This window comes from Mus musculus, chromosome 9 (assembly GCF_000001635.26).
Source record: "Mus musculus strain C57BL/6J chromosome 9, GRCm38.p6 C57BL/6J".
NCBI lineage: Eukaryota > Metazoa > Chordata > Mammalia > Rodentia > Muridae > Mus > Mus musculus.
In genome coordinates this window covers 99690362-99717710 of record NC_000075.6, presented here as the reverse complement: position 1 = coordinate 99717710, position 27349 = coordinate 99690362, and the positions used below count along the sequence as shown (strand labels likewise).

At 45.1% G+C, this 27349-nt stretch overlaps 1 protein-coding gene across 4 annotated transcripts; it reads left to right on the top strand.

Moving 5' to 3' along the window:
• Nucleotides 1-443: 443 nt before the first annotated feature.
• On the top strand, nt 444-26915 carry Cldn18 (claudin 18). Of its 4 annotated transcripts, none has more exons than NM_001194921.1 (5): nt 444-715; nt 18738-18902; nt 19514-19640; nt 21535-21645; nt 24817-26915. In NM_001194921.1, the coding sequence occupies exons 1-5, from the start codon at nt 496-498 to the stop codon at nt 24986-24988; spliced, it is 795 nt and encodes a 264-aa protein (NP_001181850.1). In that variant the 5' UTR covers nt 444-495; the 3' UTR covers nt 24989-26915. The 4 variants fall into 4 exon arrangements, with proteins under 4 accessions (NP_001181850.1, NP_001181852.1, NP_062789.1 ...); NM_001194923.1 differs by having other exon boundaries at nt 21535-21657; NM_019815.3 differs by lacking the exon at nt 444-715 and adding an exon at nt 7648-7982.
• The last annotated feature ends 434 nt before the right edge of the window (nt 26916-27349 follow it).

Genomic DNA, 27349 nt, shown 5'->3' with positions numbered 1-27349 from the left:
TGAGAATCAATTTTATTTGCCGAAGTTTTTAACTAAGGAGGCAGGGTTGTAGGAAGTACCCGAAGGAATACTTCCCATCGATGAGACACTGCATCTTCAAGGTTTTATGGTTCAGCCCCTGGAAGCCCCCCCGACCAACATGCCACACCTTCCAAGCAGCCACCCCCACCCCCAGTTGCTCACCCTCTACCGGGGAGAAGCTGGTTAATCAGAACAGAAACTCCCTTCAAAGGCAAACAGTGAGTAGAGTGTACATATGGCGGAAAACAAATGGCTCTTGGTACCATGTTGTGGAAATTATCTCGCTTAGGTAGATAAAGAAACAGGCAAGCCCAGGCGGCGCTGGTGAGTCCCCCCACCCCCACCCCATCACACCGTCAGTCCATTCGTGACGTGTGCACCAGCCTCTCAGAGAAAACGCCATCCCTATACTCGGTGCCCTCAGAACCTGCCTGTCTCTTGTCCTCTCCATTTGTGTGGACTCTGTGCTCCATCATGTCGGTGACCGCCTGCCAGGGCTTGGGGTTTGTGGTGTCACTGATCGGGTTTGCGGGCATCATTGCAGCCACTTGTATGGACCAGTGGAGCACCCAGGATTTATACAACAACCCGGTGACCGCTGTATTCAACTACCAAGGGCTATGGCGTTCATGCGTCCGAGAGAGCTCTGGCTTCACCGAGTGCCGAGGCTACTTCACCCTGTTGGGGTTGCCAGGTAAAAAGACCATAGGGTGGCTGGGGGTAGCAAAAGGGCAGCAGCCTCTGCCTGAGACACCCAGAGAGGGCCCAAAAAGCAAGTGAAACTAAGATTCCAATTTGACAGGAGCAACAGTCACTGCCACAATGATTGGAATAGAAGTATAGGGAGAGGAACTTTCTGGAGCCTAGTTCTCCCAAGGACACATTTATCTAATAGCTCTTACATGAGCAATGGCATTGTCTCAACCACCCTCAAGGACAGAACTGAGGAGACCCAGACGCTCATCACGTTCTCCTCTTAGAGCCAAGAGCCCCCTTGCTGAGTCAGAGACTGCATACCTCCTGAACAAATTCTACATCCAGGCCTCCTGGCCTGATCCCTGCTTCCAGGAATTCTAAAGCTAACAGCAAGGATAGAAATGGGGTGAAAAAGACCCGAAGGAAAGAAGCATGATTCTCAGGGGTGCACTGAATGGGCCAGGGCTTGGAGGTCGGGAAGGCCCTGACCTCCAGGTGTCTGACCTCCAGAAAGTATTGGTCTCAAGGAACGGGACTCCAGACCCTCCCAGAGCAGGAATGTCTGCCTGACAAATGAGTTCTACCATGAGGAAAAGTTGTGGGCTGCGAAGCCCTTTCCCCCAGATTGGCATGTTGGCCACATAGGTTTTCTGCCTACTGGACTGGTCTTTTTAACTTGAAAAGAAATCCAAGTCAGAAGAGAAAGCAGAAAAGGTCTTTCACTAATAGAATGGCTGGGGGGGCGGGGGCAGTGTCATTTTAATTTTGCTTATCTGTTCCTTCCATGGATACACATAGAAGTCTTACTAAGGGGATTGGTCTAAGTTGAGTATTGTAGGACAGATCAGAAACAGCACAGGGACTTCCCTAGGTGGGACTTGCCATTTGACCACAGGGTCAAGACTTAAATACCCAAAAAAGGAAGCAAGAGAAGATGGGAATTCTATGGAGCTTTATCCCTTCGTAGATTCACCATCTGTAGAGATCCACCATCCCTACGGTTGATGCAGAGACCCTATCTCAATGGGTTTGCTTTACAAAATGTCTGCGGCCATAAGACGTCTGAAGCCTGGTGCTTTCTTGGAGTGGGCTTGTCCATCAGAGGAAAGACGGCCATGGCACTCCTGAAATCTAGCTCCAACACAGTTATTTCTGGAATCCAATGGGCAAAGGTCTTTCCTCTGCACTCTGTATTTCTGTTGGTAATGGCTGCCATCCGGTCTATGCAAAAAGGCAGGTTGTAAAATGAATGCAGTCAGCACTGACAGACTGGCTGCCAGGCACAGCCTTCAAGCTTAGGCTCTGGTGCTGCAGGGTGAGCAATGCCCTCCCAGGAAAAATGCTCTTTGGCAATCAAGGACTTCAGTTTGCCGACCCCTGTAGACACAGAAACTATCTAGGGCTAGCCAGAGAACCCAGGGCATTACTGTTTGAGTTTCTTTTTCATTGTCCCTGGAAGGAAAGCACCCATGTTTTAAAGTTTCCATTGGAATGCAAACATAGTTTCGGGCTCAGCAAGAAACACTTGAACACAACACAGCCCTCCAGAGCAGCAACTCTCAACCTTCCTAATGCTGTGACCCCTTAAAACAGTTCATCACGTTTAGGTGACTCCCTTAACCATAAAATTACTTTCACTGCTACTTCATAACTGTAATTTTGCTACTGTTATAAATCGTAAGGTAAAAAAACTGTGTTTTCTGATACTGTTAGGTGACCCCTGTGAAAAGGTCATTCGTCCTCAAGGGGTTGTGACCCACAGGTTGGGAACTACTGCTCTAAAAGAACTCTAGGCGTAGGACTGCCTGTTGCCTTCCTAGAAAAGGAGGCATTTCAGTGGGCTCACAGCCAGAGGTCAACCTGTTCCAAGATGTAGACAAGATTCCTTCTTGGGGGACACAGGAAGGAAAAGCAAACCCTTTGGTTCCCTCACACAGTTAGAAACCATAGGGGCTAAACAATCTCATAGAAATGGTGGTATTAGAAGAAATATTTATTCATTCAATGAACATTTGCTGAGCACCAACATATTTCAAGCTTTCTGAATATGGATAACATAATTATCAAGGGGCTTGAATAGCTAGAGACTTTTGTCATCTATTTTTTTTAAATAGATATCATCATATATTTTTTTAAAAGTTTGGGTCATATGTATCAGATTTATGTAATCATGCTTTTAGTCAACTATTTCATGCAGATATATTAAAGGCAATTCATTTCTGAAAAGAAAGAGAGAGAGAGAGAGAGAGAGAGGGAGGGAGGGAGGGAGGAGGAGGAAGGTGGGGAGGGAGAGAAAGGCAAAGGAAGAGTTTTCCAGACAGGGAGACTCCTATCTGAGAAAAGACAGTGAGGTAAGAGAGAATGGAAAAAGAGATAGGGTAGGAGTGAGGGGAGGAGGGTCGGGGAAGAGGGAGCCACACAGCACAGCCATAGACCACAATACTTAAGGAGTAACATTTATAACCAATTGACAGGAGTCAAGTGGAAAAAGTAAAATGTCTTGCCAAAGTGACATTTCTTAAATTCTTTAGATTCCTGGTGAGAATATTATTAAAATATTTATTTATCTTCAACTAATAAAGTAGGTAACAATAGTGGGTGTCTCGGTCCTTGCTGTGTGCTGGGCATTATTTTAAGAAATCAGGATATGTTGGTATATATTTTACATTATTATATATTCATTAAATTAAATAGCCTATACTTTAATATTTTCAACAATCCCATGAAATAAGAACTCATTTCCTCCATTTCACACACTGAGGAGACAGAGGCACCAAGTGGTTAAAATTTTTGCCAAGTGGACCTGCAGTATGAGTTGCAGGTCAGGGTTCCCCCGAGCTGCTTTTCTCAGATCCTGGACCCCTGGGCATCACAGAACTTCTAATCAAAGACACAGGGGTTTCCCTCCGACAATTTGACTGTGTCCTTATCAATAAGAAGATTCGAATGAGGAATGCTTAACCGTTTTTGTTTAGAAATAATGAAGTGATGGTCTTCATTATTCTATAAGATATTCAACACAATTTTAATGCTTCCATAATTAGAGTTGTGTTTTGCCACAAAGATGAACAAACAGATTAATGGAACAAAAGTTAAAAGACATGAATGTGGGTTTAATGGAAGGTGCGAGAGGTTTTACAAAACCCAGGGGGAAGGGGACTCTTCAAAAAATGCTGCAGAAATTATTGAGTGGGATTTATGGGAAGAAAATGGAATTATCAACCATCGCATACCAAAATAAATTCAATATTAATTAAATGTAAAAATATATTAACTACTCTTTAAATATTTTTAAATATAAGATAATGTATAATGTGGTTGCCTCCTGTATGGGAAATATCACTCTAAGAATAAAACCAACAGAGGAAAGCATGAAGGAAAAAAATCAATTCATTTGGCTACATCATTCAACAAGCACTTAACTGAGCACACTGTATGTGCCAGATACTGAAAGGCAGATAAAACAGAATACATTGTATTTTTTTTCCAAAAACTGGAAATGAAGGTGAAAAGCCAATAACATGCTTGTTATACTTACTGCAGTAGAGTGTGTTACTGCAATTCACAAAGAGTTCACATCAATTGATGGTAAGAGATGTTAAAGTGTTGGTGAATGAACGAATGAGCAGGGCAGACACCAATTCAAGAAAGAAAACACTTGCCTTATAAGAATTCTGTTGTTGTGAGTTTCTTGACCTCAAGAAACTCTGTGTGGCCCTGGCTGGCCTAGGACTCAATTTATAAACCACAGGGGCCTTGAATTCAAAGCCTACCCAACCCCCACCAAGAGCTGGGTTTAAAGGTGTGCTCCATCTCACTCAGCCCAAAAGTCCTTCGAAAAGAAACAAAAAACCTTCAGGGCCTCAGGGTCAGTAGAAAGGGCTCAGGCAGTAGAAGTGCTTAGAAAGCAAATATCATTGGCCTGAGTTAAATCCCTGGGTCTCATGATGAAGGAGAGAACTAACACTCTTGGAAGTTGTCCTCTGACCACCAGAAATGTATCGTGTACACATACACACACTCCAAACACTAATAAAATAAACTTTTAAGTGTTCAAATTCAAATTAAAACAAAGGATCATGTATAACTTACGAATTTCACAAAGTAGGTGAAAGTATAGAACTATTCTCCCTTTTGCCTTTATTTTATATATGTGAGTATTTTACCTGCATGTATGTCTGTGCTCCGTGTGCGTTCAGTGACCTCTGAGGCCAGAAGAAGGCATCAGAGCCCCTGAAACTGGAGTTACAGACAACTGTGAACCATCGTGTGGGTTGTGGAAGTAGCCTCGGGCCTCTGGAAGAGCAGTCAGGCTTCTTGACCACAGAGCCATCTCTCCGCCGCCTAGAACAATCTTTTTAAATAGCAATGTTGTGAATAAAATGTATGGGGGAATGTCATTCTACATAAAGGAGATATTGCTTTAATACTTCACACTCTTTGACAACTTAGTTCACCTAAGAGTCTATCTTAAGAGAGTGACCAGAAATGCTGGGGAAAGTTGCATATTAAGTGTTTATCGTGACATTGCTTTCATATAAAAGGAAATTAGAGGCAGATAAAAATCTAGGTACGGAGAACAGAAAGTCTTTATGTGAATAGCAGTACATCTATGTAAAGGACTGGTAAGTTATAGAAAGTATCCTTGCAAGACCTTTGAAGACAAAGCACAACTAGATAGGAATAGCAAACTACCAAACATATCATCTCTTGACCATGTAAATTGTGATCTCTTTACCAAAATGATTCATCCAGAGAACTGCTAAGAAAGTATAGCCAATAGTTTGGAGTTTTAAAATGTGAGTGATTTGTTTAAATGACTCCAAGTCTATTACCAACACCAAACACTTTTAGAATCAGAAGTTTAATATTCAATGTAGTGGCTTTTAGAAATGAATAAACGTGCCATTTATTCTCCTAGCTAGTTGAACTAATACCTACCTATAATGTTTTCATTGCTCTCTGGATCACCATTCTTGCCAAATCACTCAGTTGCTGTTCGAGCTGAAAAAGTTAAGAAAACCGAGAGAATCATCTCTCCAGTGCGGGCCAAATAACATCAGCGCCTGGGAAGGCACTGGCCCAAGTGACAGGAGCTGTGTTAAAGCTGAACACCAGGTGATTTCCCCCGAGGACGTCACCAACGCATCTCGCTCCGTTCTAGAGATTACTAAACAAAGTTGTACTGAAGCTATTCCTGTAAATAGGATCAGATCCAGGGACTGAACGCACACAGGGATATGTGGTCCGTTTTAACAACACCTGTTGTCACAAACAGGAACTCAGATTCTCCTCCCTGGACCACCAGTCAGTCACTCTCTGGCACAGACAACTAAAGCAGTGGTCTCTCATCAGAGCACAGAAACCGCACCCAGAAAGTAAAATTTTCATTTTCCAAGTGTTTTAAATATATCCTCTAAAGTGTGTAGACTTATAATTTCTCTCTTTTCATTCAGATTCTATGTAGGTAGATTTAGCTTTAGTTTAGCACTTAAATTTAATTTTTCCTAAAAAAAAGAAAGAAACAAAGAAAACACACACACACACACAAATTCATTGCCACATTTCAACCAAGAAAGAAAGCATATTACTGAAATAAGATCCCCTCCCCAACTTTAAAAGTCAGTGTAAAACATCATAGAGAAACTGCTACAAATAAAAATAGGTAAATCAATTTTTTTACCTGTTTCAACCTATTTTAGCTGCATTAGAGCCGACATTTTTAGGAGGAATGAGTGATAAACCAGATAGCTGAGAACCACACACACAGAGCTCTGTGGGAATGACAAATATGGCCTCCGGTAGCACCAAGGTTGGCAGTGCCCCCAGAAGCAATGTCGAGAATTAATCTAGAATACATTCCACCAACATTATTTAACCTAATCGATCAATCTCAGTCCCCCAGCAGAAGCCGATAGCATTGACAATTGTCTCGGCCTTGTAGCTCGGCTCAGCAGCACTCGGAGCTTCTCATTTGTCATGGCTGGCTTGTTCCCTCTTTGGGACAGTTCTGGTTCATGCTTCACTCTCTACAAATACCAACCACAGGAAGCAGTGTGCAGTCGAGGAGAGGGTTGCCCGAGAAGACCATCCATGTTAACTATTTTTTTGTGTGTTTATTGGGACTGGGGGCATCCAAGATAACATTCAAATATGAGCTGGCTTCCTGGAGAGAGAACTTGCCATGTCTAGAAAAGTGGTGGGGGAGAGAGGGTGTGGTTGTGTGTGGTTGTGTGTGTGTGTGTGTGTGTGTGTGTGTGTGTGTGTGTGTGTGGTATTTGGTATTTGTATAGTTCCGTTTTATGAGGGACAGCTCCCTGGGCCATATCAATACCTGCAGATCAAGGGTATATCTCTACAACCTGGTTTCCTGTTCTCAACTTTGCTTGTTCTAGCCTCTCAGTTTGTAGATAGAGAAGGAACGCTAGTCTGAAAGTGAAGGGTAGAAATCACTACTGCTGCCTCTTACAGTACTTGTAGTTCAAAACATCTGGACAAATTCCTTTTCCACCTCTTAACGAATGAAATAATAACAGGTGCCCTGCCCTTTGGGGATCAGAACAGAAAGGTGACATAGAAGTGCGAGGAGAATGTATTACAGTCTGAATTACAATAGGGACAAATGGGTGAATCCCAGCAAGTTTTGTTATAGATAGGGTCAGCCTTGGTGGTCTCTCCTCATGCTGTCACGGTAGTGGACAAACTTTGATTTCCCCTAGATAGTGCGTTCTGGGCAGAGGCAGAGCCCGGAGGGCCTGGAGGAGGGGAGAGTAGGTTCGTCCACTCAGCCTGCTCCACGTTCCAACCACCCGGGCTGCAAAGCTCAACCAGACAAGTGCCTCTTGGGGCTGCTTCCCCAACAAATGAAAACCATGCCCTTGAAGCAGGAGCGAAACTGAACTATCTAAGGAAAACAGTATGAGCAAACACTGAGCTGAGGGGAGCTTCTGATTAAGAGCGCTCCCCAGCGAGGCCCGAGGCCGTGAACCTTCCCAGCAAGAGGGTGGTGGTTGCTCCTGGAAGCCTGCGCCCAGCAGCTGAAGCCATGGCCACCACCACGTGCCAGGTGGTAGGGCTTCTCCTGTCCCTCCTGGGTCTGGCCGGCTGCATAGCCGCCACTGGGATGGACATGTGGAGCACTCAAGACCTGTATGACAACCCAGTCACCGCCGTGTTCCAGTATGAAGGGCTCTGGAGGAGTTGCGTGCAACAGAGCTCGGGGTTCACCGAGTGCCGGCCATACTTCACCATCCTGGGCCTTCCAGGTAGGCGAGGTGATTGAGGCAAGGCTGAGGGGCTGCGCATCCTCAGAAACTCCCAGGACTGAGCAATCCGCCTCAGGTGTGACTGTGGCAGCCTTGGCTCCCAATAAAAGGTGTGAATAGAGAATTTGGCATTGGATCAAAGGGAACAGTAGCCATGTAGGAGATAGGAGAATTCATACAGCAGCCAAATAGAGTGGGTCTAATATAAGGACGTGCTGGTAAAGGCTAGTTTGAACCTTGTTGTTTAAGGAGAACATAAAAGGCTTCTTTCCATTAGCAAGAGACTTGCTTCTGCCTGAATAGACTTGAGAGTAGAGAGGGGGGGGGGGGGATGGCATTTTGTTATAGACAGAGAAATTTATTGAGAGTGATTTCAATTGTACTTTCGATTTGATTACTTTTTTTTTTAAAGCAGGATCTCTGTGAGGTGTAAAAAAACGATCATTATCATTAAATTACGATTTCCTTTTTCTGCATTTGCAATTAAAATATCTGCTATACTTGCCCTAAAAGCAAGAGTTGTCAGATTATAATATTATAACAATGTAGGATATAATATATGACACCATTTCACCTTTGAAGATAAAAGTTGAATTTTGCTTCTAATATGAATAATTTTTTCATGCATCATAGGCACTTTGCATTCTCGATAATTCACAAACTCAACTTGTACAAGGGCATAGGTGTGGCTTTGATTCTCTGAAGCAAACCCCTTGTAAAGATGAAACAAATCTACAAGATGCTAAGGGGTCGTGAGGCTCTTGGAGCGGAATTATGAAAAGCAATTTGATTAGTCCATCTTTGTTTTGAGGAGTAGTGTCAGGGTGGACTCTGCCTTGGAAAGCCACTCCATGCAGGGTTACAGTCACAGACTGGATGAGAAACCTAAGCAGGGAGGCAGGGGAGAAAGAAAATAGCCCGAGGGATGGGGAACAGACTACCAGGAGAGATTATACTGTGTTGAAGGGATAGGTCAAGGGGAGACCATACAAAACCTGGATTATTGCATGGCTAGCCACATCCATACTAAAATAGACTGAGATCATATTCACATGTTACCTCCGTGTCTGTCCTGTGCTCAGTACCCTCTTTCTAGCACCCACCAAACACTGCCGATTGCGTGCTTCCTATCGCAATGTCTGCTCTGAACATTCCAAGCCCGACTCACCCACGTGGTTCAACCCCATTGCATGATCTTTGATCCTGTCCTGCTGTGAGATCTTTTCTCCCCATGATGAGAATCTCCTATCCACCCCATAATTCCACAAAACTCACCTTCCACCCATGTTCTGGAGGCCCTTTGTCTTCCTGTCTAGGAGCCTGTCCTATTGAGCTGCCCCTCTCTTCACATCCTCCAACATCTCCTGCTAACCTGGACTCCTGCCCTCCTTTCTTGGAAAGTGACTTCCCGATTCTAACCCTTGTCAAGTTCTGTTTCCTTCCTATTCACTGAATTAAAAGGCTACCTTTTCCCAGTACTTCAAGACAAACTCATCCCCTCCCTCAGTCTGGTTTTGATCCCGTGTCCTGGCTTCTCTGCTTCTTTGACCACACAGCACAGGGGTTGGAGTGATTGATTCTTCCAGTCCTTGGTCTCCTACTCATGCTAAGCCCCAGGCAATTCCCATGATTATTCCCTGCTTGATTAGTGAGTAGACATGAGACTCTTACCACAGGAGCCTTTCCTCTTCCCCCCTCCTGCCTCCTCTGCTCTCTCTTCCTAAGGCTCACATTCTGCTCCATCCCGTTCTTCTCTCTCTCCTCCTAGTGTTCTCTGGTCCAGCTGCCCAGAATCTCTCCTTCCAGCGCCCCCAACTGGTATAAACCAGAGCGGCCCAAGAGTATGCTCAGAACATCGAATTCTCCTGCCCCGTTGACTCCGTTCATGAATCTCAGCAGTGGCGCTTGCATATCTCAGAGGACTTGATGCAAAATTGGCCTTGTGGCCACCTGTAAATCCTGGTGGAGGGGACATGAGTGTGTAGCTATGTCAATGAAAAAGCAGTGGCTTTGATGGTACTTTGACACGGATATTAACAGGAGCCGTAAGAAAATGCTTATTCAGTGGTGGGAGAGGCAGACTGAGTCTGAACTTTAGACTATTAACTTCATTAGTTATACATTTGTCCCATTCGGCTGTGTGTTAACACCCCTGTGAACCAGAGCAAGAGTCTCCTCCCAGTTCTGAACATAGGGCCTGGTAGGGAGGCTATTCAGCAAACGGTTGATAAATTAGGTTGAACTGAATAATTAGAATTTAATTCAATGGTTATGCAAGCCATTTACACACACAAAAAAAATTACAGATAAGAAATTTCCTCTCCCAAAAAGCAGAAGATGGATTTTGCCTTTGGATTTTGCTTTTGCTGTTGTGTTTCCGTGTGTAGAAAATGACCTTGTCCTCCTCCTTCTGAAGTAGACACTTGATCACCCAGTCTCGTTATTAATAAACATCTTCCGCATGCTTACTGTATATTTCATGGACTAGAGTTTTAAAGACAGTTAAGAGTAGTTAATGCTAGCTGCTGCAACAACCACACTGCACAATTCAGTAGCTTCACACCATGTAAATTTGCCATCTGCCCATCTGAAGTCGGAAGGAAAAGATTATAGATTATTTATTTGTTGATATGCTACTCAGCCGAGGCAAGAGAAAGTCATATCGGGAGCACATGAGCTCTTAGACATCAGCCTGGAAGTGACACTGGTCACCTCCACATAAAAAGCATTGGCTAGAACTGGACACATGGCCCTGGACAGTGAGAGATGTGGAGGCTTCCAGCTATTTGGATAAGCAATGATCACCTCGGCCACAGAGGTCCTTTGAGCAGTAACTGTCCAGGCTGCAGTCCACCTGCTATGCTAACCTCCCAACACCCACTTCTGCTTTCTACGCCATTGGTTTTGGTTTTTGTTGTTGGTGTTTCATTTGGTTTTGGTTTGTTATCGGATTGTGGTTCTTGCTTTATTGGACATGGAACCTAGGGCCAGACCTTTGTATTCACTAAGCAACTGCTTTCTATTGAGCTACAGTCCTAGCCTCACTTCCACACTGATCTCAGTTCCACAAAGCAGGTAATTCCTCAACGGTACAATGGTCCAAGGCTGTAGGAGCATGCGAGAAAAGGTGTATGGTGGATGTCCACTCATATCTTCAGCAAAGATTGCTAAATTCCTCTCTCTGCCTGTGATATGTTGTCGGATACAAGAATATGGTTTCAGAGGGCAGACATTTGATGGGAGTGGCCAGGAATCCAGAAGGAGGAGCTGTTTGAGGAGTTTCAGTGAAGAAAAAAATTCCTCAAGACTTATCAGATGAGTGTAGATAGGGCCATGGAGCAGAGACTCAAGCTTCTTCCCCAAAAACTTAGATGGAAGGAAGGGACACTTGGCGGTACCTTATTCCACGTCAAGCCAGACAGGCAGCTTTAAAGAGGAAGCCCGGTTCACACCATTAAAAAGCCCTGAGATGTTTCAAACTTACTGGTGGGGGGCGAGGAGGCGAGGAGAGTTGAGTTTTAGGACACAGTGCGCAAGGACTGCAAAGATAAGCGTTAAGGTCCCACAGCAATGCGCTTAGTGCTGCTGGATGTTATTGCTCTTCTTCATCAGCTCTGTGTGCCTGATAGCTGACCTCCTCTTGCTGTGTTCCAGTCTATGCAACATGCAGTGCCCAGATGTGAAGGGAGTGGCCGAGTGCTGGGCTGCCCCAAGACTCTCTTAGAGGGAAGCATGTACTGCTGTATTCTTAAAACATAGAAACTGGCCGGACAGTGGTGGCGCATGCCTTTAATCCCAGCACTCGGGAGGCAGAGGCAGAGGCAGAGGCAGAGGCAGAGGTAGAGGCAGAGGCAGAGGCAGAGGCAGAGGCAGAGGCAGAGGCAGAGGCAGAGGCAGAGGCAGAGGCAGAGGCAGAGGCAGAGGCAGAGGCAGAGGCAGAGGCAGAGGCAGAAGCAGAGGCAGAGGCAGGCGGATTTCTGAGTTCGAGGCCAGCCTGGTCTACAAAGTGAGTTCCAGGACAGCCAGGGCTATACAGAGAAACCCTGTCTCAAAAAAATAAAAAATAAAAAATAAAAAATATAAATAAATAAATAAAACCATAGAAACTGAGAGGAAGGACATAGAATGTGGCCAAAATCACATGCATGGACGATGGCCACACAGCCACGAGCCTCAGTGATTTTTCTAAACCGTCCTTTCCTCCTGCCTGGTGTGGTTCTAGTTCCAACTGGGAATGGGCTTTTTGAGACCTAATGAGAGATGGTCTGCACTTGAGGATAATGAGCATAAAAGATACTTCATCACCCATACCCCTTCTATAGCACAATTAACTGTGCCCAAGAGAGTACCACCTCTATCCAGAGGGTGATCGGTGCATGGTTTTTAGTACTTCCTGGAGACAGTGCAACAGCAAAGCTAAGCTCATTCAGCAAGCAGGGGAGAGAGAACAACTTCTACCAACCCCGTACCACTGCCATCATGAAGCCATTGCAGTCAGAAACTACTTGCTTAATATGTTTGCAAACATTTGGACCATATTGGGGGCAATGGCAAGCCCTAGGGTTAGAAGCGGGTGTGTTAAGGATATCTTGGCCCCTCACATCTCCTGATTTAATTTTCCCCAACTGTAAGACGTGTGTGTTAAGAGCTAAGCAGCCTATTCACAAAGCCAGCTGTTGGCGTTGCTAAGTCATCACTGTGGCTATACCACCCAAAATATTCAGAGTAAAGATGACTTAGAGTGCTGATCTTTTTTTCTCCATGCCTATCACATCTGTGTCCAGGGTCCTTCAGATTTCTCAGCCCTGCCACAGGCACTAAAAATCTTGGGGTTTTTCATATGATAAGTTTCAGCTCCCTGCTTCTGCATCACTGCCTAAAAGCAACCACCACTGGAGAATTAGAGAGTTTCCCATCAACCAGTGAATCATATTTGTAGGCACAGAGTGAGAGGTTTCAACAAGTCAACATTGAACCCAAAAACCTGCAAGGGGGAAAAATATATGACAATTCTGAAGAATCTTTTCTAAAACTGTCCTGCTCATTTCTTCTTGCCCCTGGCTGAATGTGTTCTCATGAAGTCTGGTGCTCACACTCATATGAAGCCAGCTGCTCTTTTCCCAGTTGCTAACAGAAAAACATGGCCCTCGGAAATGGATGAGTCCATTAGTCACAAAGTTAAGCTGGGATCTGGGAGTGCCTCGTGTTTTTTAAACAAGCTGTTTTCCCTCTCTTCAAACTAAAAAGGAAGGAAGGAAGGAAGGAAGGAAGGAAGGGAGGGAGGGAGGGAGGGAGGGAGGGAGGGGAGGGGAGGGGAGGGGAGGGGAGGGGGAGGGGAGGGGGAGGGGATGGGAGGAGAGGGGGAGGGGAGGGGGAGGGGAGGGGAGGGGAGAGGGGAAGGGAAGGGAAGGGGAGGGGAGAGGGGAAGGGAAGGGAAGGGAAGGGAAGGGAAGGGAAGGGAAGGGAAGGGAAGGGAAGGGAAGGGAAGGGAAGGGAAGGGAAGGGAAGGGAAGGGAAGGGAAGGGAAGAGGAAGGGAAGGGAAGGGAAGGGAAGGGAAGGGAAGGGAAGGGAAGGGAAGGGAAGGGAAGAGAAGAGAAGAGAAGAGAAGAGAAGAGAAGAGAAGAGAAGAGAAGAGAAGAGAAGAGAAGAGAAGAGAAGAGAAGAGAAGAGAAGAGAAGAGAAGAGAAGAAGCACAGGATGTCTTTTACTGTAAGGACAAGCATTCCAATGTCTGTACGTCATCATACAAGAGAAGGAGGTGCCTCAAGGAGCCGAGCCCATGTCCACAAAGCTCCTGAGGACCTGTAACTGGGGTTAAAACAAGGCTGCTTGCCCCAGTTTCTCGAGGAGTAAAGCCGAGGCTTAAGGACCAGAATGCATGCTCAGCTTGCCGCCCTGGTGATCCTGTTCTCCATGGCAGGGCCAGTTACCACAAAGTCGCAAGCCTGGGGCTGGCCTTGTCAGGGTACAGCATTGTTTCTTGGTGGAGAGGCATATCCCTAGAGTTATATAGCTGAATCTCACCTGAAAGGCTGAGAAAATACTACAACAGAAGTACCATAGACTGGGAGATGTAGGAACAGCCCCCTCTGCTTATCTCTCGCCTCTCTGGAAGCTGGAAAGTCCAAGGTCAAGGTGACAGCAGGTCTGCTTCCTCCTGACAGAAGTTACCTTTTGCTGAGTTCTCACACAGTGAAAGGGAAGGAAGGAACAAAAGGTACAACCAGACTTCCCTAACCCCTTAGATAAGACCTTCTGTCATTCATAAGATTGAACCCTCCTTTCGAACCCCACCTCTTTATACTATTTATAACTATTGTATTGGGGATTAAGTGCATTTGACTCATCTGTCCACTGCCAGATCCTGTGTCCCAGTCCCCCACTCTGTCTGTCCTTTAACCCTCCCTGCTGCCACTAGGTCCAGCCTCCCTCTTCTCAGCCACCTTTGTCTTTTGCTCATCACAATCACATAGTCTTGCTAGTTTTATCGCATGTTCATGCATAGCTTGTACAAGCCAAAGCCGTGTGGAGATGGCTCTTTTAGGGAAATAGAATGAACTGACATTTATCAAGCCTGGCTTAATTTGATGCAGATACCACGTGGTACCCAGGCCTTGTGACATCTCTGTGCAAGAGACATCTTTATTTCAAGATCCAGAGTTGAGGGAGGGACTTGCATCCCTGGGGTCAAATGACTATCCTGGAGACACTCGTCTGTCATCGCAGGATGGCAGAATTTCGGAGACCATGAGGGCCTTTCTATTGGTTCCTTGGGCTCTTTGGAGAACCCGGGTCTGCTTTGTTCTGAAACTTCCCTCTGAGGTCAGCCACAGACTTCCCCATGTGGAATCCCCCTCTATCCCTTCCTGTCTCCAGTCAGGCAGACCCAGCTGCCTGGAATTGTGGGTTCTCTCTCTGCTCCTCCAAGCCCCAATCCATGGGCCTTTGGTTCTCAGCAAACCACTGTCTTCACAGAGGTACTCTGATACCAGCTCAGTGCTCACAGCTCTGGGCACGCTTTCCTCCTTGAGTATCCCTCAGGACCATTGTCAATGCTTCACTCTAAAAAGTCTTACACTGTGGAACAACCCAGTGACAGGCTCCGAATGAGGCAAGGCCATTGTCATGTCTCTGAAGATTCTGGGCATGCTCAGATGCAATCAGGACTGAGCCCCACACCTTGGTGCCCCTCACCCCTCAATCCACAGCGACTCTTCGGAATGAGAGATTTTGCAACAGAAAGGGGAACTCTGAGTCCCAACCTTTCTGTTTGCTTTTATCAGCCCAGAGTCTTGCCCGCCCTTCTGGCTGATAAGGCAAATTATTCACTGGGAAGAATGTTGTGTCACACCTTTGGTGCAGGGACTCAGAGGACAGAGCCTACTGACTCACGCCTTATCATTTGACAAGCCCTTGCCGTTTGATCAAAATATCAAATAAGAGACTCAGTGGAAAAAGAAAAACCTACGGTTCTGTGTAATTTTTCTGTTTCTATCTAAGCAGAAGGATTTGGATTCCAGAAGGTAGACTCTTCAAGCTAAAAAGGGAGCTCAGATCATCTTCTTGTCTCTCCAAGATCATTATAGATGGTGCAGCACTTGTCCATCCACTTCCTGTCACCTGCCTCCATCACACTAGGGGTTTCTAAGCAGAGAAGGCCTCGATCCATCCATTCAAGCCTGGGTTCCTAAACCCCAAGTCACAAGTCAATGTTATAGTCCTTCAAACCCCATAGAGCAGAGGGGGCAAAAGTAACGAAGAGGTTCAGAAAAATAAGAAGGGGCTCTGGGACATGCTGGAACCCTTACTCAAAGCACGTCCTGCCCACATTGCAGGTCAAGAAAGAGCAAACAAGAAGAAAGAACCCGAAAACCTGGCACAAACCATCTGCCCAGGGCTCCAACTTCCATAGGATCAAGGGAAGGACCACCTTCGTCCTATGTGGTGGTTTGATTGGTTCACTGGCGCCCAGTTGATTCTGTTCGATTGATTCTGGTTGTGTTACCTTAACCAGATGCTTGGCCCAGTGTTTCTCAATATGAATAAATTATGTTGTAATTTTTCTAGCAGCTTAGGAGTTGAAAGATCAAAACTAGAGTAGTTTTTTTTTTAACTTTTAGTAGGATCCTGGGTAGACTGAAAACTTCTAAGAGGCCAGTGGGAGCAAGACAGGGGCGATGTCTCCAGTCCTTTTTTTCTCAAACATCCAGTTTCCCAATGGTAACATGTAAAAGCAGAACAGCCTGAGGATATTTATTTCCAGAGGGTGTGGGCTATCTTACAAATGTCCTCTGAGTCACAGTTCTGAACCACAAAATCACTGTGTCATTCAACTGTGTGTACAAAAGACAACCAGACTCACTCCATGAGTTACTATTACAAAGTTCTCTGGCATTTATTCAGCCAGAGCATTCCCAAGGTAAGAAAAAAATATAAGGCCCAGGACTGTGGAAATAGCCAATCTCTGAACACCAAAGGCTTGAAGGCAGGTCGTTTCTCTGGAATCCCAATATTTGGCAGGCTGAGGTAGAAGAATTGCTGGGAATTCAAAGCCAACCTGGACTACCTGGTGAGTCCAGGGCTATCCTTGGATACACGATGAAATTCTAAACAAAAGGAAAGCAGAAGAAAAATCCCTAAAACATGGTGAATGAACAAATTCATAGACGAGTATGTCGAGGCATCATTAATTCATGGCTACAATAATTCAGTGTGTGCTGCCTCTAAAAACACAAAGACAGAAACAAATACCCCAGTAGATGGCATGAATATGCATTTGCATGTATTGATAAGGAAAGGAACAATGTATTTGCTCTCAGCCACTGGGCGTGGCTCTGGAATACCACAGTATTCCAGGTACAGTGAAAGAGCTAAACCATATTTTACAAGTAGACAGGTCTTAACGCCCCTTCAACACTCATGTGTTCTTTGTGTCTCACTGGAGTTGCCAATTACACTAGCACAGAACCCAACTGCAACCTCAAGATGCCAAACTTCTTAGTTCTCCCAAAAACGATCGGACAGATAACTCACAAAAACTTGTACTGGAAATGGACCACAGCTAGTGACAGTGGCTTACAGAACACTCCTCCCAGCAGAAAAGCAAAGTTAAAAATCAACCTCAAGTTCCTGAGGGAGAGGAGAATTAGGACAAGGTAAATGGAGGTCTGCACTGTTGAGCTAGAGTCAGTGGGATCTCATTTCAGCCATCCAAGAGCCATGATAAGGAGACCACCAGAGCCATAGTAAGAAGGCCACCAGAGCCATGGTAAGAAGGCCACCAGGAAGTTTTTCTGCTGTTTCTTTCTACTCCTGAATTTGAATTTCACCTGGAAATTATTAACTGGTCTATCTGATACTAAGAATAACATCTCTTTCAGGTGACCCCCTCATCGTTAGAACATTGTAGGGCCTAGACATCTCCATACATCTCTAATTGGCTCCTGATTTGGTGCCTAGGGAATAAACAGTAGTATCAGACACACACACACACACACACACACACACACACACACCAGTGGGGCTTTGTTTCTCTTCTCTAAGAAGAAATATTTCCCAGAAAAATAACTCATCAAGATGCTACAGATGGCTATCTTCCCACCTCCCACAAGAAGTGAGATAAAGACTCTAGGAGGTTCCTACTAGCTCAGAGATGTTTATAATGGGCATTTGGTGCTTAGATAATTAGGAAAGAATTTCTATGGTTTCAAACAAGAGAAAAAAGATCTTTCTGTCTGACCTCTGACATTGAAGTGTAGGATGTGGTTCCTGTGGTTGTGGCATCCCATGACGTCACATCCCCTCCCATCAGCAAAGACCTTCAGCAATGATTATGCTTTGGAAACTGTCCAACAATTGATCTTTAAAGAATAACACCAATGAAAATATCCTGCATAATTGAGAATCTCCTGATTTCAATTAAGAGTCTCAACAGGAATGAGTTTCAAAATATGGTTTTTAATGATGTCAGGATAACTCCTTGATCCCAAGGGGGAAAAAAAGCGTTTAGCCCTCTTAAGTAACAGCATGTCTCTCCATATTTTGTAAAGTGTTCACTACTGAAGTTCCATACCCAGTGTGAGGGTCTTGGTGAGTGACTGTTGAGGTGATTTACCGTCTTCCAATAATAAAATGGAAACTGAGTTGGGCATATCTGGAGGTGAGGTAAACAGGATCCAATAGGACCTACACTAACAATTGATTCCAGAAAAGGGACACCGTTGATAAACTGGTCATGTTGAAAGGCTTAATATACAAAAAATAAAGTACTGCTGGTATATTCTTGCTACCTTGATTATCTCATGCCAGACTTAGTGCTGAGTTTCTCTGCAATTTGCTTTCAGTTCCTATGCAAAGAGAAGTAGAATGATGTTTGGGTTACTTGAGTTTCCTGACAACTCGATAAATAATTTATTGATCAAGTTAGACAAATGTTTTCCCTTTCTGGACTCAGATTATAAAATTTTGAAATGATACTAATAAATACCCAGAGCTCTCTTAACGGCACTGAGCCACAATTCTCTCCTTCTATGGGCATCTCTGAGCGTATCTTTCATCCCTCAGAGGAGTTACAAGTGATGCCTTTTGGCATTTCCCACAACTCCACATTTTTGCACAGTGTCAAAGAAAACAGTTTATGGTCTTGACGTCCTCAAAGGGTCCGCGCTGGTTCATTGGGGTTGCTGAGTTTTTGCCGACATAAAACCTACTCAGTGTAGTGATGGTCTGCCTGTGTCATGCCCCTTCTCCTACAGCCATGCTGCAAGCTGTACGAGCCCTGATGATCGTGGGCATTGTTCTGGGGGTCATCGGTATCCTCGTGTCCATCTTCGCCCTGAAGTGCATTCGCATTGGTAGCATGGATGACTCTGCCAAGGCCAAGATGACTCTGACTTCTGGGATCTTGTTCATCATCTCCGGTAAACAGACTCCCACTCTCCTGCACCTGCAAATGTCAGAGCAAATTATCCTGATAGAAGAAAAGTGGTCCCTCCCCACTACTGAACAGAGCTCAAGGTGTTTCACACTGGGATTCGAGATCTAAGTGTGTGTGTGTGTGTGTGTGTGTGTGTGTGTGTGTGTGTGTAAGCCAAATTATACTCCACAGAATTCTAACCAGCTCTAAGGACCCTCTTAGCTGCCTCCAACACTATAATAAGAATGTCACAGGCAAACATAGACCTGGACCCTTAAAAAGCATTTTCTAGGTGAAACTCTAGAAAGTGGTTTTAAGGGGAAAGCTCTTGCCATAAACCAAAGATCAGTTCCCAAATGCTTGGGTTATTTGCACTTGGTCTCAAGGTGTGTGGAAGCATCTCTTTCTGCGTGCACACACATGAATCCTTCCAGAATTAAATATCAGTATCTTGCCCACTGTATCTCACAAAGTAGGAATTCAACGGCCAATGGTTAGTCAGCCATTCTGTTACAGGAATAGAATACCCTACAGTCTTCATCTGAACTCATTTCAGCATAAACTGCCACAGAAACATTGCGATCCCTTAAGTTGGTCCTTGTTCTTCGCCCACAGGCATCTGTGCAATCATTGGTGTGTCTGTGTTTGCCAACATGCTGGTGACCAACTTCTGGATGTCCACAGCTAACATGTACAGCGGCATGGGCGGCATGGGTGGCATGGTGCAGACCGTTCAGACCAGGTAACCCGCTAGTCCACTTCATAGTGATCCACAGTGAATATTGAAAGAGGATGATTAAACCGTATGCTTAATGTGACTGTCAGTGCCTGAAATAGCAAACATTTATCAGAGGCAACCATTCCATATCGTAACTCAACAATGATCTGGAAATTCAAAAACTTAATTTCCATGAAATACCCTTGCTGATATGACTTGAGGCTGATCTGGTATTTGCCCTGAAATACAGTGACAGTCCACAGTTTTTATCTAGCATGCTTACACGGGCCCCATTGTGGTGGCTAACTCACAATGCTAATGAATGTCAACTTAGACCCTCAGTCCATAATGGCAGCTTGGTGGGAGCAGGGAAAATCTTCAAGAGAAAGAAGTATGGTGCCTTACAGGTGAGGAAACTGATATTCCCTCCTGTACTGCTGCCTTCTCTCTCTCTCATTCATTTGTTCAACAAATGTATTGAATACCTACTGTGACCCAGGCAGAGCTGAGAGTGCAAGAGGCAGTCAAAGCCCCCACTCATGTGGAGATCTAGGAGATGGAGATGAAGCCTCACTATACCTGGAGGTGGGGGGAGCAGGACCTTTTTTGAATTTTTGAGGTTTTATTTCTTTTTATTCTATGTGTATGAGTGTTTGCCTCTGTGTATGCCTATATATCACATTGTGCAGTGCCTGAGGAGACCAGAAGAGGGTGTCATATCCCTTGAGGCTGGAGTTAGAGATGGTTCAGAGCTGCCATGTGGGTGCTGAGAATTGAACCCAGGTCCTCTGGAAAAGCAGCCACTGAGCCATCTCTCCAGCCACAGGAAAATGTTTAATGGAAAAGCAATATCGATACCTATATTTGGCAACATCAATACCTATATTTGTTTAGCCCAAGTATCTGATTGATACATTCCATCAGTAAGCACCAGCCAAAACCCAAAGGAGAGTGGTGTAAATCCTGTCCATGCAAGTGCCTGGTATTTCTCCAGCCACCCAACAAGAGGAAAGAATGGAGATGAAACAGCCATCATGATCTGACTCTCTGGAACTCCAGGCCCCAGTCATGTGTCTATCTTGTTTCAAGACTGAGGAGGAAAGTGATCCCAGAAGCTGCTATTATTCTTTGTGTCTCTCCCATAGTTTCTTGTTTAGAAGGAACAACTTGGGGCTGGAGAGATGGCCCAGAGGTTAATAGCACTGGCTGTTCTTCTAGAGGTCCTAAGCTCAATTCCCAACAATCACATGGTGGCTCACAGCCATCTATAATGGGATCTGATGCCCTCTTCTGGTGTGTCTGAAGACAGCTACAAAATATTTTTTTTTCAAAAAGGAAGGAAGGAAGGAAGGAAGGAAGGAAGGAAGGAAGGAAGGAAGGAAGGAAGGAAGAAAAAGAAAGAAAGAAAGAAAGAAAGAAAGAAAGAAAGAAAGAAAGAAAGAAAGAAAGAAAGAAAGGAAGAAAGAAAGAGAGGACAACCTGGAAGTCACTGATAAAGTCATTCCTGTTTGCATGAGACTTTCTCAATTTTAATCCTAAGAGTCTCACATCCTTTGAAAGCACACTCTCAATGACCTAAGATCTCCCATAGGTTCCAATTCCTAATGTCTACCATCTCCCAGTAGTACTGCCTTGGACACCAGCTTTAATGCTTGGGCCCTTAGGGAAGGCATATCTCAGGCTATGTAATGCCACCCGAGATAAGGTCCACTATGAAAACTCGAAATACCAAAACTCCTTCAGAAAGAACAGAGGGTGATTCCATCACTCTTAAGCGCCTTCTGGCCAAGTGTTGCAGGCTCTCTCTTTGAACAGCAGAGAGACAAAGTGGGGACTAAACAGGGCCGGGCATAACCGGAAGCAAGGGGAAGAACGGGGAGGGTTTGGACCACTGTCTTCACAACATCTCCCCTCTCAGGTACACCTTTGGTGCAGCTCTGTTCGTGGGCTGGGTTGCTGGAGGCCTCACCCTGATTGGGGGAGTGATGATGTGCATCGCCTGCCGTGGCCTGACACCAGATGACAGCAAGTGAGTCCTCCCGTGAGTCCTCCCTCCCACTGCATACATCATTTGATGTATACTTTGTAGCTGGAATAATTGGTCCACATACATGGAAGAATGGCATCGGCTAAGGGAGCGATGAACTTCCTCTTTTATAGGGAAGCTAAGAAATAGAACAAGATCCCCCAGGGAATGTTTAGTGGATACTCTTTGGAATCGTGGGGTGGGGGATAGAGGTAAAATCCCTCTAAGTTCCCTCCAGCTCCAGCACTTCCTAACTCTGTAATCCTATGCTGGAAGAGATTTTTGCATCACTCCTGCCTGCAGAGGTATTTGGCAACATCTGAAAATACTTGATTGCTTTGGTAATGGTAGGGGAAAGGAATCTGCTTTCTAGTGAGAATATGTCCACGGTGGACACCCAGCAATGCACAGGACCAGTCTCACCACAAAGGATCAGTCCTGATGTCAAGTCTGCTCTGAACTTTTGTCAAGGCCCTGGGATTGGTGGAGTCAGATGATGTAAAATGAATTATTTTAATATAAATGTGATCAGTGAATTAATCCAGCGGCTGTATTTTTTTTTTACCTTTGTTAGACTCCAATAACCACACAGAGAAACTAAGATTTATTTCAAGCTGTACTTCAATACCTGGGCAGTTAAAAGATTTACCTTAACCCCCTATGCTAATCGGACTATGAACCAGCCATCCATAAGATACTTGCATTTTAATACTGTGTCAGCTCTCTTTGCTTCAGATGTTTCTTCCCAAGGTGTCTTCTCCGAGCCTCTTCTCGTGGGTCTCATTCCAATCTCCTTTCTCAGTTCTCCCCTCTTCCCTGTACCCTCTCCCCTCCCTCCCGTTCCCTCCCCTCTCCCTTCTCTCTCTCCCCCCATTGGCTGGCATCAGCCCCTCCCCCTTCCGCCCAGCCATTGGGTGATCAGCATTCCCGCAAACTTGAAACAGGAGCTTCTTGACAGACATTACAAGGTCCTGTTCAGATTGAAACAAGATATGAGGGCAGAGACATCAGCATTTGAATAACGAGGGCATTTGAATAACTCATCACCCCACGCCTTTACTCTGTGCTCAAGAACACTATGCCTACAGGATTGTGTGGTGGTTCCACTACTCACCAGCCCTGCAACCACAACAGGTCCTTTCTGCTCTCCAGGCCTCTGACCGAGTGCATTAGGACTGTTAGAGCACAACACCCTACAGTAGCTAATTTATAAACAAACAAAAAATGTATTTATTCTGGCTCTAGTGCTGGGAAGTCCAAGAGAAGGGCATTGGGATGGGTGTCTGGTGAGAGCCCAGTCTCTGCGGCCGAGATGGGATGCATTGTCTTCACATGGGAGAAGGAATGGAGGGCAAGGAAGAGACCCCTTCAACCTGGAGCCTTTTACAAAACCCAAATCTCTCATGGTTTGATCATGTTTTCAAAGGCCCATTTCTCTTTTTTTCCTGATCTTTTTGGAGACAGAGTTTCTTTGTGTAGTCCTGGCCATCTTTTTTTTTTTTTTTTTTTTTTTTTTTTAAGATTCATTTATTTATTATATGTAAGTACACTGTAGCTGTCCTCAGACAACCCAGAAGAGGGAGTCAGATCTTGTTACGGATGGTTGTGAGCCACCATGTGGTTGCTGGGATTTGAACTCCGAACCTTCGGAAGAGCAGTCGGGTGCTCTTACCCACTGAGCCATCTCACCAGCCCCAGTCCCGGGCATCTTAAAACTTACTCTATAGACCATGCTGGCCTCGTACTCAGAGATCCACCTACCTCTGCCTTCCCAGTGCTGGGACTAAAGGTGTGTGACCCCATCGCCCCAAAGGCTCATTCCTTAGCATCATCACACCAGGGGACTAAGTTTCCTGTGAATTTTGGAGGGCACATATTCACGCCACAGTAGCCTCTGATACCTTGTCCATAAGACAAGCAAATGAGAAGTTGCACACATGTGCATTCCAGCTGACAGGGTCCGTGATTCTTTGTCAAAAAGATCCCACTGGACACTGTCACCTTCGTTTTAAATAACAGAAACAATTCCGTAGTCAGTAACAACCATCTCCTTACAGCTCAAACGTGTATAAGACAGATGGACAGACAGACAGGCAGACAGAATGTTTTATTAGTTTTTTTAGGTTAGAACCAAAAACAAAGCCATGGAGGTGCACACTTGTAACATCAGCACTGAGGAGGTGGGGGCAGGGGGTTGTTAAGAGTTCAAGGTCATCCTCAGCTACACAGCAAGTTAGAAGCTCAACCTGGCTTATGTAGGCTACTGCCAGAGAGAAAGAAAGAAAGAAAGAAAGAAAGAAAGAAAGAAAGAAAGAAAGAAAGAAAGAAAGAAAGAAAGAAAGAAAGAAAGAAAGAAAGAAAGGAAGGAAGGAAGGAAGAAAGAGAGGAAGAGAGAGAGAGAGAAGGAAGGAAAGAAAGGAAGGAAGGAAGAAAGAAAGAAAGAAAGAAAGAAAGGAAGGAAGGAAGAAAGAGAGGAAGAGAGAGAGAGAGAGAGAGAGAAGGAAGGAAAGAAAGGAAGAAAGGAAGGAAGGAAGGAAGGAAGGAAGGAAGGAAGGAAGGAAGGAAAGAAGGAAGAAAGAAAGAAAGAAAGAAAGAAAGAAAGAAAGAAAGAAAGAAAGAAAGAAAGAAAGGAAGGAAGGGAGAAGGGAGGGATGGAGGGAGGGAGGGAGGGAGGAAGGAAGGAAAGAAGGAGGGAAGATGAACAAGAACAGGCCAATCTCATTTAAGTTTGCAGGAAACATAAAATCATGACAGGTTTCATGACATTTCTAGACACGTGCCCAGTTTTGCCCTTATTTCTCTCATCACCCCCCCACACACACACACACATGTCCCATCTCCCCTCCCTCCTTGCTGATCTCCTCTTTCCCTCCTGCTTTCACGTCATGTGTACTCCATCCCCCTCTCAGACACCCTTCTTCTCTTACTTTAAATCTCTCCCTCCCCCTACCAAGTCTCCTCTCTTCTTTGAAGGCCTGATGTAAAAATCAAGAAATTCTGAATGTGGTACCTTGGTCTAATCAAGACTACCATACCTCTTCAAACACTGAACTGTCCCCTTCTAAGACAGAAACAATCAGGAGTAAATGGGGAAGTCAGTCCTACTAAACACACATGAATTATGTCCCCCTACTAATCGCACAGGTGTTCATGGACTCTTTCCTTGCCTTTCAGCTTCAAAGCTGTGTCTTACCATGCCTCTGGCCAAAATGTTGCCTACAGGCCTGGAGGCTTTAAGGCCAGCACTGGCTTTGGGTCCAACACCAGAAACAAGAAGATCTACGATGGGGGTGCCCGCACAGAAGACGATGAACAGTCTCATCCTACCAAGTATGACTATGTGTAGTGCTCTAAGACCCGCCAACCTGTGTGCAGGAGGAACCCTTCCCCAAGAAGAGCTCACCCCAAAGCAACGGGAGTCTACCTTGTTCCCTTGTTGATTTCAACTGACATCTGAAAGTTGGTAAAGCCTGATTTTCATCCATAGGGAGGCTAGACAGTCTTGGCCACATGTGTCTGCCTCTAAATATCCCATCACAAAACAGCTGAGTTATCGTTTATGAGTTAGAGGCCATAACACTCACTTTAGCCCAACCCTCTGCTTTTTACCGTAGACTTTCTTTTCATCTGGTGATGGAATGGAATTTGACTCACAGACTAATACTTTAATGGTTTAGAGAAACTTTCCTTCCTCGTACTTAATAAGCCTGCTGATGGTCGATTTTCCAGCTTGACCACCAAGGGAAATTTTAAAAGGAAAAAAAAATACATTAAAAGGCATTATTTCCTACTCAATTGTGCCTTACCCACCCCCAACTTGACTGATAATAATAATGAACACCACTTAAAGAAAGAATGCCAGAGGAAAGATAGTTGTGTTTCCCCCCAGCCAGTCATCTGAGTCCCCCTATGTGGTGATCTAGAACATTACTCGCCACAGTGATTTTCAAAGAAGGCAAGCGAGCCTGTTCGCTCTGCTCAGCATCTGCTGATTCCAGCAAGGCCCTTCCAGAGCTTTCCACTAGAAGTCCTCCTTCTCTCGGAAGTCAGAAATTCCCCCTAGAAGAGTAAGAAATAGATTCTTTTGGGTAACCTGAGTCCTAGGTATAGTTATAATAAATAGTATATTAGCAAAACGGTTTGGTATCTCAGTGAATTAGTTTCAGCCTTACATATAGAAAAAGCTGGGGAAAAAAAAGCATCCCTTGACATTGTCTATAGCGTAAGATCCTATATAAATCCAAGCTTCAACAAAAGCTCACTGAGTCTAATAGTTTTCTTTTGAGGTCTCCACGGCCTTAGTACTCATAGATGCAGCCCCTGTTTAAAAGTAAAAAAATTAAAGTAGCTTAAAACGGGTTCTTTTTTTTTTTTTTTTTTTCAAAAAATCCAATAGAGACCTGTGTGTCTGGCATAGCTACAGTTACTGCCAATCGACAGGGCCACTTCTTTGGTCCTGTAGGCAGTTTTGCAGTTCTGACAGCTGCGCCGGGCATCAATATGCAGACCACACCCTTCTCTGTGCTTGTAGGACGACCCGTTCAAGGAGAAAGCATGAACTCCATCTCCATGTGAGCCTGAATGCTCCCAGGAAATGGAGATAGGGTGCTCTCTAAAACCCACCTGAACCTGAAACAGCTGTAGCGCTATGCTGTAAGAGCCTGGCCATCAAGTTCCTATGGAGAAAAAGGGCAGTCCTTGCATTAATAGTGCATATATAAGTGGCCTCTGGGGGGCAGGGATGAATATTCAGTGGTGGCTCCGAGTATGTACAGACCGTCTAAGGAGCTGTGTTGACCAAGAGCCAGGTTAATACGCAGAGTTTTTCCCACTGGGACTACAGTGATTTTAGACTATACTGAAGAAGGCCCTCTGGAAAATCATTATCTGAAATGGCATAAAGAATGAACAGACCAAACAATTTAAGGGGAGGGGGCAGGTGGAAGGAGGGGGAAGGAGGTAGAAATAAGCAATCTAGGGCATGAAGATTGTTAAGGTTCTTGGGGTCCAAATGGAAGGTCACCCCTTTGAGGCCATGGACACAATGCACCCCACCCCTACCCCCACCTGCCCACCCACCAGAAAGTCCCTGGTCGGACTGGAGGCAGTGAGAATCAGCTGTTTTCAGTTAGTGGGTCTCGGTGTAGCACCTGGCTGTTTCAAAGCTTCCCCTTGCTTTGCCGTTTTTTCCGCCATTGCTGTCTTGTTTTCTGTGTTATTAACCTCCATGTTTTGTACGTTAAATATTAAAACACTGTTAACATCCATTCAAATAATTGTCCTTTTCTTCACCCCACCCCCACCCCCACCCCAAGCTTTGAGGTGCGGATGTAAAAAAGTTTCATTACTTCAAAGATGCATGCGTCTTCCCAGAATTGCTCTTGCTGGCAGAATCTGTATCTGCCAGAGCAGAAGCCTGGGTGCCTGGAGGCCACTTAGGTCTGGGCTCAGCCTGGTTAATGGTTTCTGAGCACTCAGAAGCCGTAATGAAGGGAGGTTCTTGGAACAAGCGGGGTGAAGCTCAGTGACCTAAGACAGCTTAGCCTGTCTGACCATGGACGCACCAGGACGCTTATCCATAGCCCTAGGAGACAAGAGAGTCTGACCTGGGGCTGGGATGAAAGCATGACGAGCTGTAGTCACTGTATCTGTATCCAGTGATAGAAATGGAATGAGTTGCTAAGTCACAACAGCCGGCCTCCACCTC

Bases quoted from the DNA above. Each gene is read 5' to 3' on its own strand.
- Cldn18 (NM_001194921.1), top strand. From the start codon at position 496: ATGTCGGTGACCGCCTGCCAGGGCTTGGGGTTTGTGGTGTCACTGATC. The intron at 18,903-19,513 runs GTAAACAGACTC...CTTCGCCCACAG, and splicing joins GATCTTGTTCATCATCTCCG to GCATCTGTGCAATCATTGGT. The intron at 21,646-24,816 runs GTGAGTCCTCCC...CTTGCCTTTCAG, and splicing joins CTGACACCAGATGACAGCAA to CTTCAAAGCTGTGTCTTACC.